Raw genomic sequence first — 19,349 nt, 5'->3', positions numbered from 1 at the left:
CAAGATGTTGATGAGTGCAACATTACTTTGTATTCAAAGGACTTGTCTGACTCTGAAATCTTCATGGTGGAGGCTTTGGGATCAGCTGTCCTTGACACAGCCTGCACCAGAACAGTGTATGGAGAAAAATGGCTTGATTACTATGTAAGTGGATTACAACAGAGTGAGTTAGCTAATTTACAGACCAAAGACAGTGCAAGAGCATTTTGGTTTGGTGATGGCAAAGTTGTCCATTCAATGAAGAGTGTGAAGATTCCAGCTGTGATAGGTCGAACTAGATGTCATATTGAAACTGAAGTTGTCCCTGTAGACATCCCATTGCTCTTAAGTAAAGCATTGCTAAAAAGAGCAGGTGCTGCATTAGACATTGAGCATGATAAAGCCACAATGTTCAAACAGCCAGTGAAACTTGAGTTAACCTCTTCAGGCCACTATTGCGTGAACATCAGAACTGAGGATAACCCAATAGGAGGTGAGATCCATGATGAAGAGGAAATTCTGACTGTGACTGGAAATATAACCAAGCAAGAAAAACAGAGGACTCTTCTAAAACTTCATAAACAATTTGGACATGCCTCAGTAGAGAAACTGAGAAGACTTCTGGACTCTGCAGGTAACCATGATGATGAATGCCTTGCAACCCTCAAAAACATTGTTAGTAAATGTGAAACATGCATTAGACACAGCAGGCCAAAGCCAAAACCTGCTGTGGGTTTGCCATGGCCTCAACCTACAATGAGACAGTTGTTGTGGATTTGCATGAGCTAGGACCGGGAGTGTGGTATCTGCATGCCATCGATCACTTTACGCGCTTTAGTGCGGGGGCTATTGTCACAACCAAGAAGCCTACAGAGATTGTAAAGCATCTCATTCATTGCTGGATAAGTGTACATGGTCCTCCTCAAAGACTATTCAGTGACAATGGAGGTGAGTTTAACAACGAAGAAATGAGGGATATGGCTGAAAAATTCAACATTGAACTCAAGACTACTGCAGCTTACAGTCCATGGAGTAATGGGCTTTTGGAAAGACACAACCAAACCCTCACTGAAATCTTGTTGAAAATTAAAAAGGACAATGGATACAGTTGGGGAATGGCTCTGGATTGGGCTTTGATGGCAAAGAACTCAATGCACAATGTGCACGGCTACAGCCCATACCAACTTGTGTTCGGCCAAAATCCAAATATGCCATCAGTCTTGACCAATAAGCCACCAGCCCTTGAAAACACTACAACAAACACCTGGATGGCTAAGCACGTTGAAACTTTACATGCTGCAAGGCAAGCCTTCACAGAGGCAGAATGCTCTGAGAGGATCCGACGAGCTATTCGCAAGCAACTCCGTCTGAATGATGAAAAATATGAAACTGGGGACAAAGTGTACTACAAACGTGTTGATTACACAGAATGGAAAGGTCCAGGTGTTGTCATTGGCCAAGACAGGGTCGTGTTTTTTGTGAGACACGGTGGTACCTATGTCCGTGTACCGTACATCACTCCAGACTGAGAAAGGTCGATACTCAGCAGACTGTGCAGGAAGATGTAGAAACTCAGCAGGTGGAAGCCGAAGGCCAAGTGGTGTTGCCACACTCTGGACCCAGTTGTGAAGACTGTGACACAGAAAGTGTGGAGGAGATGACCACAGATGATGACTTACCAATCGTGAATGACAACGGTGAGGCTTCTCTTCATTCACATCAGTCTGATCAGGATACATGTACACAAACTGAGACATTACAAACAGAAATTGTCACAAATGCTGGAAATCTGCAAGTGAAAAATGGGCAAGTAGTGACATATACAGACAGAGAAAGTGGACAAACAATAACCGGAAAGATTCTTGGCCATGCAGGAAAGGCCACTGGAAAAAACAAAGACTGGTTTAACATGCAGTGCAGTGGACCAGAAGAAGTTGCTGGTACTACAGGGTCAGTCAATCTGAGTCAGATGGACAATGTACATATGGCTCCATCTGAGCATGCTGACCTGTGCACAGACAGTTATCAAGATGACATTCTTCTGATGAATGATGATGTTTTTCATTCTGCTAAGCAAACTGAACTGTGTAACTGGAAAAGTAATGAAGTCTTTGAAGTGGTGAAAGATGAGGGTCAAAAATGCATCTCAACACGGTGGGTGTGTACACTTAAAGATACTCCTGATGGTGTTACACCTAAAACTAGGCTAGTTGCTAGAGGCTTTGAGGAATTAAACAGACAGGCACTCCCCAAGGACTCCCCTACATGTACCTCCGAGTCTCTAAGAATGACCATGGCTATCATTTGTCAAAGGAAATGGCAAGTGAATTCTGTGGACATTAAAGCAGCCTTTCTACAAGGAAAAGAATTGACACGAAATATGTACATACGCCCACCACCAGAGGCTCAGAGCCAAGGAATTCTGTGGAGACTGAAGAAGTGTGTTTATGGACTAGCAGACGCGTCTCTTTATTGGTACAATAAAGTGAACGACACCATGTACGAATTGGGAGCTGTCCTGTCACAAGTTGACCCAGCAGTCTTCTACTGGCTGGACGATTCCTGTAAAGTAATGGGAGTCCTCGCTTGCCATGTGGATGATTTTATTTGGGGAGGTTCAGAAATGTTCTCCTCAACAGTCATACCACGCTTGAAAGCAGCTTTCCATGTAGGACGAGAAGAGCACAACACCTTCAACTACATCGGAATAGAGTTCAACTCTTTGAATGACGAGATACAGGTAAAACAGAGTAATTACATACATAATCTGCAACCCATTTCAGTGTCTCCAGTTAGACCTACTCAGCGAGAGGCTTCACTAGCAGACAAAGAAATTGACATGCTGAGGTCAAAGATTGGCCAAATTCTATGGGTTGCAAGACAAACATGGCCTGATATAATGTGCGATGTATCCATCTTGGCTTCCAGTACAAAAAATGCAACTGTTCAGACTCTGCAAACAAACTCATCTCATCATCTCTAGCCACTTTATCCTTCTACAGGGTCGCAGGCAAGCTGGAGCCTATCCCAGCTGACTATGGGCGAAAGGCGGGGTACACCCTGGACAAGTCGCCAGGTCATCACAGGGCTGACACATAGACACAGACAACCATTCACACTCACATTCACACCTACGGTCAATTTAGAGTCACCAGTTAACCTAAGCTGCATGTCTTTGGACTGTGGGGGAAACCGGAGCACCCGGAGGAAACCCACGCGGACAACATGCAAACTCCACACAGAAAGGCCCTCGCCGGCCACAGGGCTCGAACCCGGACCTTCTTGCTGTGAGGCGACAGCGCTAACCACTACACCACCATGCCGCCCATGCAAACAAACTGATCAGGAAATTAAAATCTGATAAAGTGACCTTGAAGTTTCAGTACTTAGGTAAAGATAGCTCCTTAAAGCTAGTAGCGTTTAGTGAATCTTCAATGGGCAACCTTCCAGACGGTGGTACTCAGGGTGGACATCTAATCCTGCTCATGGGAGAAAATGGCAAATTCTCACCTATTTGCTGGCAATCAAGAAGAGTCAGAAGGGTGGTCAGAAGCATTTTAGCCAGAGAGACTTTAGCTCTTGCAGATGGCGTTGACAATGCCATATTCTTAGCTACACTGTACTCAGAACTTACTGTAGGTGACTGCACGCAGAGAGGTCTACCCATTGTATGTGTGACTGACAATCACTCACTGCTTGATGCTGTCAAGTCCACCAAATCAGTTACTGAGAAGAGACTGCGTCTTGAGATCAGCAATATCAAGGAGCTCATTCAATCTGGAATCATTCAACACATCATGTGGTCAGCTAGCGAAGAACAGCTCACTGACTGCTTGACCAAGAAAGGAGCATCAGCACTTGTCCTGCTGAAGGATGAGAGGACTTAATATCCCAAAGGGACTGATGCAATTCAAGGAATTGTTTATGTTTAGTTTTGCTTATTTAACAGTTCAGTTGAAATTTAGAACTATGTTTTTTTCTTTAAAGAAAAAGGGGGAGTTTGTTAAGTGTAACTGCGCATGCGTGGTCTAAGTGTGGGCAGTCGTTTAGTAGAGCTATGCCTGTAATGTACGTGTTCGAAGTGCTCCAGTAAAGTTAAACGTTTTGTATCCTTCGTTGTCGTTATTCAAGTTAGCATTCACTAGACAAATTAACAGCTTTAAGATGTTCTTAAAGTATCCTAAAAGTGTTTGAAATGTGTTTACTTATAACTTTTAAGAATTCTTATAGTGTAACTTTAAGTGACTTTCCATGACTTCTTACAAATAATGAAATGCCGTTAAAAAGAATGTCACTTAAATGTCACTTCAAGTTATGAAGTTTAACATTTAAATGTACTTAAAGTCACAACTACTTTTAAGAATACCAATCGAGGGTCTTGGGGCCCAGTCCCACAACACCAATAACTCTAACTATACCTATAAACACAACTCTGACTATCCCTGTGCCTGAATTTAGTTCCAGTCTGGAGCAGTCACACCACAACTATAATCCCAACTATAATCCCAGTTGGTCCTGACACTCAGGGAAATAAATGCATGCAATTTAGGAATAGTCATGGAAGTTTTTTCCAAGTAGTAGCACATTATTCAAGGTCATACTGTACAGCTTGGACTTCAAAACAACCCATGTACACACTCCAGTGGTTGATATAATACGGATAGGTCACAGACTATGGAAATACAATAAAAAAAGGATACAAAATACGGAGTAGTTACGGATTTTAATACGGATGCTAATAATTTATGGATTGGTCACGGACGTTTCAGTATATTACAGATTGGTTACCGATTTCATACAGATGATGCATCACGGATAAAAAATTAAGAAGTCTAAAATAATTAAATGCTTGGACTGCCGAAGTTCATTATTCAAATATCTTACCTGCATTTATATGTTTATTAATTTACTATTGATATTTCATGGAAAAGAGCGGCACAATGGTGTAGTGGTTAGCGCTGTCGCCTCACAGCAAGAAGGTCCGGGTTCGAGCCCCGTGGCCGGCGAGGGCCTTTCTGTGCGGAGTTTGCATGTTCTCCCCATGTCCGCGTGGGTTTCCTCCAGGTGCTCCGGTTTCCCCCACAGTCCAAAGACATGCAGGTTAGGTTAACTGGTGACTCTAAATTGACCGTAGGTGTGAATGTGAGTGTGAATGGTTGTCTGTGTCTATGTGTCAGCCCTGTGATGACCTGGCGACTTGTCCAGGGTGTACCCCGCCTTTCACCCGTAGTCAGCTGGGATAGGCTCCAGCTTGCCTGCGACCCTGTAGAACAGGATAAAGCGGCTAGAGATAATGAGATGAGATTTTCCATGAATCTGTATTCCATGACTTCATGATGCAACAAGGATGTACAAAGATGCCCGGGGAAAAATAGCATGTGCTTGGACAACATCACATGTAAATAATAACAATGACCTGATTGGTCAGATGTTTTATCGGATCAGGTCCAGGCCTGAAAAAATCACTCCAGAAGCAAACCTTAGCGATACGGATAAACCCAGGCCTGGGCTAGGTATCATTATCGGTCTGGTGTAAGCACCAACCACTGCAGGGGACCGATTTATAGATATCGTTATCGGTATTGTGGGACAGGGCCTTTAAAATTACAAGTATATTTACTGAATTTTAAAAATTCAGTAAAGGTACTTAAATACACAACTAAATTTAAGGGTCCTTTCAGGTTTAGATTAAATGCAATTCAATTCACATTTTCACCTCGTGGTATGAGCATTATTACTGATTAATTAGTATTTTACTGAAAATATTTTTATGCTGACTGATTTTTATTGATGTTTGACTTTCTTAATCCTCTTTACAACTTTACATCTAGACTGGTACCGAAATTCAAAAAAGTGCTTATTTAAGGAGTTAAAGGCATTTTTGAGACAAAGTCGGCAAACAGCCTATGCATTTAACGGCATTTTTAAACTGACTTTACTCCCCCAAAAAGAATATGAACAGACAAAAAACAAATAGAAAGGAACAAATACAACATTAAATGCCAGTCCATGTACATGTGACTTACTTTTCACAATGAGAATGCCTAGGCGATCACCTTACATAACATTGCATTACGTTTAGCGGTTATTGTTTATACAAAGCTACTGAAAAAAGGACAGATTCAGCAGCATACAAAATGTGGGGGCATACAGGGTATACAGGTTAATCAGGGTTAGTATATATGAGTTTTTTTCTTTGTTGTTTGTTTTTTGTAAAGGCTTTACCTTGTTTAAAACAAAACGAAACAAAAAACAAACAACAAAGAAAAAAACTCTCATATATACTAACCCTGATTAACCTGTATACCCTGTATGCCCCCACATTTTGTATGCTGCTGAATCTGTCCTTTTTTCAGTAGCTTTGTATAAACAATAACCGCTAAACGTAATGCAATGTTATGTAAGGTGATCGCCTAGGCATTCTCATTGTGAAAAGTAAGTCACATGTACATGGACTGGCATTTAATGTTGTATTTGTTCCTTTCTATTTGTTTTTTGTCTGTTCATATTCTTTTTGGGGGAGTAAAGTCAGTTTTAAAATGATGTTAAATGCATAGGCCTATAGGCCAAGTTTAATGACCTTGAGGTTATCAGAGGTCATATGTTGTTTTACAAATGAAAAATGAATTCAGCACCCAAACATTTAACAAACAAGGCCATTTGCTAACTTCATTAATCATTTTAGTACATTTCATTCCTTAGAAAGCTGAGAAACTGGGTTCAGCTGAGACGTTTACAGGCCCAAAGTTCAATGACCTCTAGAGGTCAACAGAGGTCAGATAGAGCTCGGCATATTGCAGATTTGAATTCGGCACACCCAAATTGACAAAATAAGACTGTTTGCCGACTTTGTCTCAAAAATGCCTTTAACTCCTTAAATAAGCACTTTTTTGAATTTTGGTACCAGTCTATTATTTGGAGCAGCTTTGAAAATAAAACAAGTTTTTTTAAAACAAGTAAGTACATTTGGACATTTGTCAAATGCGGTTCATCTTGTTTCAAGAAAAAAAAAAAGTATGCTTGTTTTGGGAATAAATGAACTTTACTGAAATCTTTGAATCTTTCATTACAATTCATACATTTCAAAACATATACTCTAGACCAGACAAGTGCCTTCAAAAAGGCTATGAGTGAGTGGAGGGCGTTTCAGATAGAGCTCGGCATATTGCAGATTTGAATTCGGCACACCCAAATTGACAAGATAAGACTCTTTGCCGACTTTGTCTCAAAAATGCCTTTGGGTGTCACAATTCTGGATTTTGGTACCAGTCTAATCATTTTGGGTCTAGACTTTGTCAAACATATAATATATATTATACAGTATATGGTATATAATACACAGACGTGTGTGTGGTTATTTGATTATCTGGATACCCAAACTCGGGTGGCATGGTGGTGTAATGGTTAGCACTGTCGCCTCACAGCAAGAAGTTTCTGGGTTCGAGCCCAGTGGCGGATGGGGGCTTTTCTGTGTGGAGTTTGCAGGTTCTCCCTGTGTCTGTGTGGGTTTCCTCCGGGTGCTCCGGTTTCCCCCACAGTCCAAAGACATGCAGGTTAGGCTAATCGGTGGCTCTAAATTGACCGTAGGTGTGAATACGAATGTGAATGATTGATTGTCTCTATGTGTTAGCCCTGTGATGATCTGACGACTTGTCCAGGGTGTACCCCGCCTCTCACCCATAGCCAGCTGGGATAGGCTCCAGCTTGCCCGCAACCCTGCACAGGATAAGCGGTTACAGATAATGAATGGATGGATACCCAAACTCATCTTAGTAGTACTTTCTTGTTGTGTTAATTCTTGTTGCTACATGAAAATCAATTATTCTTGTTCAAACACCCTTAATATTTTACTTAGAAAGGTGTCTGTAATGTACTTTTCAAGCTTTAAGTAATTTAAATAATTACTGCCCAATTATGGATGTTGTATCTTTATTATAACACAGCTTTGTTGAATACTCAAATCTGATTGGTCAGTTACAGTATGTTATTTCTGTATAACACACTGTTCCTTTGTATAACAGACAGCTGCTATGGACCATGCCATTAGCCGAAGCAATAAAATCATTTTTAAATCAATATTTTGTCTCAAATTACTGATTTCTTGAGTGAGCAGCTGTGTAGTAGGCACTAATAAGCCTTATTATTAAGTCTGATTATTACCAGATAAGTAATAAGCCGTGTAATAATCCACAAGGATCACCCTGTCAGGGTTTAATTCGCAATAATGACTGCCTCGATGTACATTATAACTTACTTCCAGGTTTATCCAAATTAGATGCATATTAATGGTACAGTGTAGTCCCTTTTTCTCTGAGGGAGTGGTTCAAATTCTTATCACAAATGTATGCCATATATTAGGAGTAAGACAGTAACATACTGACACAAATTCAGATCTGTAAGCCTTTACATTACAGGCATTTAGGAGATGCTCTTATCCAGAGCGACATACAACATACCCAGAGCAGCCTGGAGAGCAGTTACGGGTTAGGTGCCTTGCTCAAAGACACTTCACCCATTCCTGCTGGTCCAGGGAATCGAATCAGCAACCTTTTGGTCCCAAAGCTGCTGCTTCTTTAACCATTAGGCCATGCCTTCCCCCAATTGTGATCAGCTGCATAATAGGGAATTGGTGGCTCAACAATTAAGACTCTGGGTTACTAATCAGAAAGTTGGGGGTTCAAGGTGCCACTGTTGGGCCCTTGAGCAAGGCCCTTAACCTTCTCTACTCCAAGGGTGTCATATCATAGCTAGAATTGCCAACCATCCCATAAATATACAACACTGATTCCAAAAAAGTTGGGACAAAGTACAAATTGTAAATAAAAACGGAATGCAATAATTTACAAATCTCAGAAACTGATATTGTATTCACAATAGAACATAGACAACATATCAAATGTCGAAAGTGAGACATTTTGAAATTTTATGCCAAATATTGGCTCATTTGAAATTTCATGACAGCAACACATCTCAAAAAAGTTGGGACAGGGGCAATAAGAGGCTGGAAAAGTTAAAGGTACAAAAAAGGAACAACTGGAGGACCAAATTGCAACTCATTAGGTCAATTGGCAATAGGTCATAAACATGACTGGGTATAAAAAGAGCATCTTGGAGTGGCAGCGGCTCTCAGAAGTAAAGATGGGAAGAGGATCACCAATCCACCTAATTCTGCGCTGACAAATAGTGGAGCAATATCAGAAAGGAGTTTGACAGTGTAAAATTGCAAAGAGTTTGAACATATCATCATCTACAGTGCATAATATCATCAAAAGATTCAGAGAACCTGGAAGAATCTCTGTGCGTAAGGGTCAAGGCTGGAAAACCATACTGGGTGCCCGTGATCTTCGGGCCCTTAGACGGCACTGCATCACACACAGGCATGCTTCTGTATTGGAAATCACAAAATGGGCTCAGGAATATTTCCAGAGAACATTATCTGTGAACACAATTCACCGTGCCATCCGCCGTTGCCAGCTAAAACTCTATAGTTCAAAGAAGAAGCCGCATCTAAACATGATCCAGAAGCGCAGACATCTTCTCTGGGCCAACGCTCATTTAAAATGGACTGTGGCAAAGTGGAAAACTGTTCTGTGGTCAGACGAATCAAAATTTGAAGTTCTTTATGGAAATCAGGGACGCCGTGTCATTCGGACTAAAGAGGAGAAGGACGACCCAAGTTGTTATCAGCGCTCAGTTCAGAAGCCTGCATCTCTGATGGTATGGGGTTGCATTAGTGCATGTGGCATGGGCAGCTTACACATCTGGAAAGACACCATCAATGCTGAAAGGTATATCCAGGTTCTAGAGCAACATATGCTCCCATCCAGACGACGTCTCTTTCAGGGAAGACCTTGCATTTTCCAACATGACAATGCCAAACCACATACTGCATCAATTACAGCATCATGGCTGCGTAGAAGAAGGGTCCGGGTACTGAACTGGCCAGCCTGCAGTCCAGATCTTTCACCCATAGAAAACATTTGGCGCATCATAAAACGGAAGATACGACAAAAAAGACCTAAGACAGTTGAGCAACTAGAATCCTACATTAGACAAGAATGGGTTAACATTCCTATCCCTAAACTTGAGCAGCTTGTCTCCTCAGTCCCCAGATGTTTACAGACTGTTGTAAAGAGAAAAGGGGATGTCTCACAGTGGGAAACATGGCCTTGTCTCAACTTTTTTGAGATGTGTTGTTGTCATGAAATTTAAAATCACCTAATTTTTCTCTTTAAATGATACATTTTCTCAGTTTAAACATTTGATATGTCATCTATGTTCTATTCTGAATAAAATATGGAATTTTGAAACTTCCACATCATTGCATTCCGTTTTTATTTACAATTTGTACTTTGTCCCAACTTTTTTGGAATCGGGGTTGTAATTCCATTTGTTATTTCATAGTTTCAATGAGTTCAGTAATGTAGGAAAAAAATAAAAACATCGAATTTGAAGGTGTTTCCAAACTTTTGACTGGTACCGTATATGAGATAAATACGAAAATTGTTCTTCTCCTTCTCAGAAGTATGCCTACACTTCTTTAGTTCAAACTATTTTTTTGAACCAACAGTGCAAGTCCTCCAAAGCAACGTCACCATGACAACCAAAGTACCAATGACAGGGTTCGGAGTTGATTTTTCGCCACGCCCACATCTGAGCCAATTCTGAAACTGAAAGTGTTCTCAAATAGAAAAAAAAATAAACATGCGTCACTTTTTTTAGCTCTATTCGCTGCAATTTATTTATTTATTTATTTATTTATTCGTCACACTGAGTAATCTGAGTTCACTTAAGGATAAGGATTAAAACGCACTCTAGGCTAGAGTTTAAACTTTAGATCAGTTCAAATGCTCTATGGGTATTGCATGCATTCGGGGTGAAACTCATATATGTTTTAGATAATGAAATAAAAATAGTCATTAATATTGCATAAGCCATCAGTCGAGCTCTATTTATAACAATGGTATTTCCAGTTCCCTCCAGTCGCACCACTAAAGTCATGTGGCAGAGCTGTAGGACAGTATGTGCAGGAGAAATCCTCACATAGCCTACAGATCCAGCTGTGTGCCAAATGGATTAATTGAGGATTTTTTTTGTGTGTGTGTGTTTTTGCCCCTACCTTTGATTTATGCTTTTTGGGTTTATTCCCAAATCCTGAGATCAAAATGAGGAAGAGAAGAAGGAAGCTCATCGGCGCGATGTCTACCAAGGCCATGCAATTCCGCTTCACATGTTCTCATCATGTCCAAGTCCCAGATCGGGTCCGAGCCGCAGATCATTCCGCTCCCATATCCTGCTCACGGCGTGCGTAAAGTACGGTAGCCTGCGCGCGCACACGGTCGCCTAAACGCATCACATACCCAGTGCGAGCACATCTGGGCTGCACACTTCCACTTAAACACCTCAGGAATTCAACCCTCCCTCAATCTGCTGCATCATAGCTTTCACTTCGCACAGTCGTCACATAACCCAGGAGCGCTCCATTTGGCTGAACTGTCAAGAGGAAACGCGCTCTCAGGGGTGGAGAAAATATCCGAGCAGGCTTGCCCACTTTCTCTTAATTGCTTCTTTTGTTTAACATGCAACACTTTTCCTGTTATTGTCGTCATGATCATGTGCAATCAATAAGCTACTGTGTGCAATTTACTATCATGCCCCTGCTAGAACTGCCACCTTATTGTGGTGGAGGGGTTTGTGTGCTTGAATGATCCTAGGAGCTATGTTGTCGGGGGCATTACGCCCCTGTTAGGGTCTCCCAAGGCAGACAGGTCCTAGGTGACAGGCCAGACCAAGAGCAGTTCACCAAAACCCTTATGGAGAATAATCGATCAAGGACTGTGACATCGCCCGGTATGGCGCAGCCAGGGCCCCACCCTGGAGCCAGGCGAGCGCTTGGTGGCCGGGCCTTTGCCCACGGGGCCCGGCCGGGCTCAGCCCGAAGCGGTGACGTGGGCCCGACCTCCTGTGGGTTCACCACCCACAGAGGTAGCCGTAGGGGGCCGGTGCAGTGTGGATTGGGCGGCAGTCGAAGGCAGGGGCCTCGACGACCTGATCCCTGAACACAGCAGCTAGCTGTTGGGACATGGAATGTCACTTCACTGGGGGGGAAAGAGCCTGAGCTTGTGCAGGAGGTTGAGAGGTACCGGCTAGAGATAGTCGGGCTCACTTCCACGCACAGCTTGGGCTCTGGAACCCAGCTCCTCGAGAGGGGCTGGACTCTCCACTTCTCTGGAGTCGCCTATGGTGAGCGGTGGCGGGCTGGTGTAGGCTTGCTTATAGCTCCCCGGCTCAGCCGCCATGTGTTGGAGTTTACCCCAGTGAACGAGAGGGTCGCCTCTCTGCGCCTTCAGACTGGGGAGAGGGCTCTTGCTGTTGTTTGTGCCTATGGGCCGAATAGCAGTATAGAGTATCCAGCCTTCTTGGAGTCCCTGGGAGAGGTACTGAGAGGTGCTCAGACTGGGGACTCCATGGGTGAAAGATCTGGACTGCAGGCTGGCCAGTTCAATACCCAGACCCTTCTTCTACGCAGCCATGATGCTGTAATTGATGCAGTATGTGGTTTGGCATTGTCATGTTGGAAAATGCAAGGTCTTCCCTGAAAGAGACATCGTCTGGATGGGAGCATAATATGTTGCTCTAGAACCTGGATATACCTTTCAGCATTGATGGTGTCTTTCCAGATGTGTAAGCTGCCCATGCCACATAGCCTGGGCCCGTCCATCCAAAGTGTGACGCAACACGGGGGGCTGTTGCGAACTTAGTCTGGCAAGGCAAGCTATCTCCAGCTCTTCCAAGCTCCCGAAAAATCGGGAGCCAATCAACTTTGAGCATCTCCAACGGCCCTGGGTAGAGGCGTGTTCAAGGCAGTGACGTAGTAGAACTGCGACCGGAAGCCATAGATTGTTTACAGAATCTATGCCGGAAGCGCTTCATTCACTAGAAACATTACGAACATGGAGCAGCGGCAAGCCTTTGACACAGCGGTAGATGCTGTATTGAAAGCATTCAACGGGAAGTTCTCATTGAAAACGGAGCAAAGAGCAGCCCTGGAGGTATTTATTGAAAGGAAGGACGTTTTCGCCTTGCTCCCGACCGGCTTCGGTAAGAGTTTAATCTACCAGTTAGCCTCGTCGCGTCACATAAGTCAGAGGAAAGAGTGATGTGATTGGTTTAAGCTTCGTCACAGCCTTTTCTGGCTTCGACCAGTAGCAAACTGAGGCATTTCAGGGAGGCGGGTCAACCACGCGCTTTGGGAAACGGTTGGGCTTATTATCTATGCCAGACCAATGCTCGCAGAGCTTTGAAGTTGCGTTAGCCAGACTAATGCCACACGGACTAATGCAACCCCATACCATCAGAGATGCAGGCTTCTGAACTGAGCGCCGATAACAACTTGGGTCGTCCTTCTCCTCTTTAGTCCGAATGACACGGCGTCCCTGATTTCCATAAAGAACTTCAAATTTTGATTCGTCTGACCACAGAACAGTTTTCCCCTTTGCCACAGTCCATTTTAAATGAGCCTTGGCCCAGAGAAGACGTCTGCGTTTCTGGATCATGTTTAGATGCGGCTTCTTCTTTGAACTATAGAGTTTTAGCTGGCAACGGCGGATGGCACAGTGAATTGTGTTCACAGATAATGTTCTCTGGAAATATTCCTGAGCCCATTTTGTGATTTCCAATACAGAAGCATGCCTGTATGTGATGCAGTGCCGTCTAAGGGCCCGAAGATCACGGGCACCCAGTATGGTTTTCCGGCCTTGACCCTTACGCACAGAGATTCTTCCAGATTCTCTGAATCTTTTGATGATATTATGCACTGTAGATGATGATATGTTCAAACTCTTTGCAATTTTACACTGTCGAACTCCTTTCTGATATTGCTCCACTATTTGTCGGCGCAGAATTAGGGGGATTGGTGATCCTCTTCCCATCTTTACTTCTGAGAGCCGCTGCCACTCCAAGATGCTCTTTTTATACCCAGTCATGTTAATGACCTATTGCCAATTGACCTAATGAGTTGCAATTTGGTCCTCCAGCTGTTCCTTTTTTGTACCTTTAACTTTTCCAGCCTCTTATTGCCCCTGTCCCAACTTTTTTGAGATGTGTTGCTGTCATGAAATTTCAAATGAGCCAATATTTGGCATGAAATTTCAAAATGTCTCACTTTTGACATTTGATATGTTGTCTATGTTCTATTGTGAATACAATATCCGTTTTTGAGATTTGTAAATTATTGCATTCCGTTTTTATTTACAATTTGTACTTTGTCCCAACTTTTTTGGAATCGGGGTTGTACATCTAGTCCACTTTTTAGTTTATAAAAGTATACTTTAAAGTATATTGGAAATATACTATTAGTTACTGGTTATATACATCTAGTCCATGTTTTAGTTTTGAAGTATACCACAATTAACCTTCGAGGTATACTATTAGCTTTATAGCCCTAACCCTTACCTCCCCTTCTCAAAAAGAAGTATACTTCAAGTTCATTTTAGTCCACTTGTAGACTTTAAGTCTAAGAGAAGTAAACTTTGAGTATACAACTAGTATTTTTTTTATTTTGTATTACCACAAGTAAACTTATATACTAATAGTTCATTAGTTCTATACTTGTAGTCCACTTTTTAGTTTACTAAAGTATACTTCATAGTATACTGGAAATATACGATGAGTTTACTTTTTTTATACTTCTAGTCCACCTTTTAGTTTATAAAAGTATGATGATGATCCACTGTATTCTGCAGCTCAGTATTGCTGTCGAAACAACTTCTGGCTGCAATCAGTCTTTCTTCCTTTCATTCCACTGTGTCTTCTTCCTTGCGAGCTGCCGTAGCTCTCTGAGTTTCTTTGCAGTTCTGAGATTTCCCATCCCTTTGTTTTTGAGGTCTGTCCTCAGGACACTTAGTAAGTTTGTACAGTGTCTTCCTCTTCTCGCCCTATACCTGCTGCATCCCACTATGGCAAAGTCCAGCGCTTTTTGTGTTGGAGTGTCTGCCAGCATTCGGAGGATATGTCCAAACATGCACCGCCTGAGTTGGGTTACTTTTGTTGACAGTGGGATAGTATTACACATCTTGTACAGTGCCTTGTTGGAAATCTTGTGCAGCCACTGATACCCTGTGATTTTGCGCAGGTGTTTTTGGTGACAGGCATCAAGTTTGTCCATGGCTGTCTTTGGCACTGCCCAGCTGTTGCAGTTGTACAGCATTATTGAGACACAAGTTGCATTATATATTTGCAACTTTTTTATCAGAGGAATTTTCGATCCACGGATCCATAGCTTCCAAAAGGATTAAAAAGCGATGTTAGCCATGATGCAGCGTGCTTCTATGTCTGAGGAGCTGCAGAGTAGGGATCCAAGGATCTTACTTTTCCTCCAGCTCTCCACTCCTCGGAGGGGTTCGTCATCCTCTCCTTTTTCCTTTGTATCCGCTAGGTAGATGTGGGTGAATTCTGTCTTACCCTCGTTAACAAACAGGTTTGAATCTTTCAGATTCTTGACAGCTATTGGAAGTATTTAAAGTATACTTTAAAGTATATTGGAAATATACTATTAGTTACTGGTTATATACATCTAGTCCACTTTTTAGTTTGGAAGTATACCGCAATTACCCTTTGAGGTATACTATTAGCTTTATAGCCCTAACCCTTACTTCCCCTTATCAAAAAGAAGTATACTTCAAGTTCATTTTATTAAGTATACTTAAGTAAAGTTAAAGTATATTTCCTTAAGTATACTTTTGTGTACTAAGTATACTGATATAAATGTACTTACAGTATACTTGTAAGTAAACTAATCTAATACTTCTTGGGACTAAATTGGCCCACTTTAGTTTATAAAAAGTAGACTTTAAGTCTAAGAGAAATAAACGTTGAATATACAACTAGTATTTTTTATTTTGTACTGTAAGTATACCACAAGTAAACGTATATACCAATAGTTTATTAGTTATATACTTGTAGTCCACTTTTTAGCTTACTAAAGTATACCTTATAGTATGGATCCTTTTCACGTGATGTCACGACAAACGCAGCCGCCATTTTGGACATGTACTACCAGTAGTTTACCACAGCCAACATTGAGGAACGGCAGCAAAGAAAGTTTTTACTTTCAGCAAGACTTCCATCATGCCACTATATTGTTGTGCACCTGGATGTAGTAACCATCAACAAACAAGGCAAGGTTTATCATTTTATCGGATCCCGACGGAGAAGATGGATAGCGGCCATTAACAGGAAAGATTGTCAGCCCTCGGCATACCAACGCTTGTGTAGTGACCACTTTGTTGGAGGTAAGACGAATAAAATTAGCCAGAAAAGGCATTACATTGCTGTTAACATTCTGTGGCGGCGAGTGTGTAACCAAATAGGCTAAAATAACCCATTGTAACCTCTTTGTTCTTCTGTAGTAGCTATTGTTGACTAGCTAATGTCAACAAGTAGCTGGTATGTTACTGTAGCAATGTTTACGTTCAGTCATTTGGATGACTGTTAAAACCTTTCAGTCTCAAGTTTTTCCTTTACTGTATTTACTAGTTTACTGTAATTATGATCCGGCAGCTATTTACACCGGATCCAGTGTAAATAGCTGCCGGAGCCAATGTCCGAGGTTCCGGAGCGCGCTCCGGCTTGCTCCCCCTCAAATTAAGCAGCACGCTCCGGCCGAGGTTCCCCTCAAATTAAGCAGCGCGCTCCGGCTTGCTCCGGAGCAAGCCGGAGCGCGCTGCTTAATTTGAGGGGGAGCAAGCCGGAGCGCGCTCCGGAACCTCGGCCGGAGCACTCCTGGAGCAAGCCGGAGCACGCTCCGGAACCTCGGACGTTGGCGTGTATGTGTATGGCGATGGGTTTTTAACGACATAGGTATACAGATCATGTGGGCCGAAGTCAGGTAAAGACAAGGGCTTCGTGTACTTCCGTACGTCAGTGAACAATCCTGGTGGAAGCAGGTAAACGTCGTTCTCTAAGCCTGCTAACCTCAATTTTTGCAAATACCTCTCCCTCTGCTCGCCCTGTAAATGCCCTACGTCGCTGGATAGTGAAGGTGTTTTCTGCATCTCGCTCCTTTTTCTTTTATGTTTTTCGTTTGTCGCCTTCCTCGCATTCAAACTGATTCGAGCCGAAGTCCACTACATGTCCAAAATGGCGATCGCGTTTAAGAAGGTCACGTGACTGAAAAGGGTCTATACTATTGGTTTACTCATGACACACTTCTAGTACACTTTTTAGTTTATAAAAGTATACTTTATAGTACACTGGAAATATACTATTAGTTACTGGTTAAATACATCTAGTCCACTTTTTAGTTTTGAAGTATACTGCAATTACCCTTCTAGGTATACTATTAGTTCTCTAGCCCTAACCCTTACCTCATGCACACTACCAGTAGACAACTTAAGTGTTTTGTACCTCAACCCTCCTGTTACATTCGTTTCTCAGGAACAGCAGTGATATTCCTGGGTCAATTTGACCCAGGGCATGTTTAATTATCTAAAAGTGTCGGAAACCAAAAAATACCAAAAAGCATTGTTTATATCTCATTATTAACGCCATTACTAACCATTTCAGTCAATATTTAGTGCAATGGTGTTCTTTACCTCTCATGGATCATGGTTCAATGAGAATAATTCACTCGATGTTCATAAAAAATGCATGTTAAAACTTTTTTATTGTACTGTACATTGGAAAGACCTCCATATAAAATACAATAGTTTTACATGACATTGATTTTTTTATTATTTTTTTATTTTACATTCTGAATTTTTTTCTTTTTATGGAGTGATGTTGATAAATTAACACGAGACACCTCTTCTGTTCAGGGTCAAATTGACCCGATGACTTAAAATCAAGACAAATGAGTCATGAGGATTTGTACAGAAAGTAAACTTTATTTAAGCACTGTTTTTGAACCAGAAATGAACAAAATAACGAAACAACAAAATAAGAGATTAGCAATATGAACACGGTATGTGTGTCTGTGAGTCTCCATAGCACACAAGTGACATGTCATCACGTTTTGATAGTAAACACTATGCAATGTTTAGAACTAGAAATACACAAAAATTAATAGGCGGAAATGAACAAGGTGCATGTGTGTGCATCTACACAGCACATGAAGGACATATGTGCAAATATGTGAAATGAACCATTTTCATTTTATATGTTGATTTCACTTATTAAGCCAAGGAAGTTTCATACCAAAAAAAAACAAACTTTTAACTATTTATTTAGATTTTTTAACTTTAAAATGGGTCAGTTTGACCCGCAACATAACAGGAGGGTTAAGATTCCACCCCAGAGCTGTCCACAAACTTATGGTGCATGTAGGTTTTAAAGATAGGATTTAAAACATGCTGCCGTATATCACAAAGAAGCCAATATGTGTGAAAAAGAAGTATTTTATAGGCTCCTATCAAAAGGAGAAGCGCACGTACACTTAAACATAAAGCACAAATATTTTAATCCTTTATTACACTTTTGTTAAGTATATCTTGATCAAAAGTTTAAGTATAAGCTTAATATGCATAGACTTTTCTATATACTTTTCAGTATAAGCCAAGTATACTTATGTATAACTTTATTAAGTATATCTCTGATAAGTAAATAAAAAGTAAACTGAAAGCATACTCTCTTATTTTTAGTTTAAAAGAAGTATACTAGAAGCACGCTTGAATAAACTTCTTTTTTGTCAGGGTATCCAAGCCAAGCAGCCTTTATTTGTCACACGTAGACTCAAGCACATAGTTAAATTTAACCCATCTGAAGCAGTGAACACACACATGCACACACAAGTGAGCAATGAGCATACACACACATACCCAGAGCAATGGCCAGCTATGCTACGGCACCCAGGGAGCAGCTGTGGGTTAGGTGCCCAACCTCAGGCCACGGCTGCCCCTTGTTAACCTAACTGCATGTCAGAGCACCTGGAGGAAACTCACGCAGACACGGTGAGAACACACAAACTCCGCACAGAAAGGCGCCCATCGGCTGCTGGGCTCAAACCCAGAATCTTCTTGCTGTGAGGCAACAGTGCTAACCACTACACCACCGTGCTGCTCAAGGTAGGTTTAAATGAGTTCAAATGAACTATTCTACATGACTGATCACTAAGATTGTTACATCTACCATACTCTCGGTCTTGTTTATGTCCAACACTTGTACAGAATGGGCCCCATGGAGGTGTAGTGGTTAGCACTGTTGCCTCACAGCAAGAAAGTTCTGGGTTCGAGCCCAGTGGCTAATGGGGACCTTTCTATGTGGAGTTTGCATATTCTCCCCGTGTTTGTGTGGGTTTTCTCCGGGTGCTCCAGTTTCCCCCAAAGACATGCAATTAGTTTTTCTTATCTTTTATATTTAGTATTATAAGTTTA

At 41.8% G+C, this 19,349-nt stretch overlaps 1 protein-coding gene across 5 annotated transcripts in view; it reads right to left on the bottom strand.

Moving 5' to 3' along the window:
• The window catches only part of il15 (interleukin 15), a 45,311-nt gene extending 33,857 nt beyond the window's left edge, over window positions 1-11,454 (bottom strand). For 3 of the 5 annotated variants that reach the window (XM_060926507.1, XM_060926509.1, XM_060926510.1), the window contains exon 1: window positions 11,099-11,449. In XM_060926507.1, the coding sequence (XP_060782490.1) occupies window positions 11,099-11,194 (96 nt within the window). In that variant the 5' untranslated portion in view covers window positions 11,195-11,449. Of the gene's footprint in view, window positions 1-11,098 lie in introns of all 5 variants that reach the window. The other 2 variants (XR_009655089.1, XR_009655090.1) reach the window with 2 other exon arrangements.
• Between the last annotated feature and the right edge of the window lie 7,895 nt (window positions 11,455-19,349).

This window comes from Neoarius graeffei, chromosome 7 (assembly GCF_027579695.1).
Source record: "Neoarius graeffei isolate fNeoGra1 chromosome 7, fNeoGra1.pri, whole genome shotgun sequence".
In the NCBI taxonomy this organism is placed as follows: domain Eukaryota; kingdom Metazoa; phylum Chordata; class Actinopteri; order Siluriformes; family Ariidae; genus Neoarius; species Neoarius graeffei.
The sequence above is the reverse complement of the archived record's forward strand: the minus strand, read 5'-3'. Positions and strand labels throughout refer to the sequence as shown.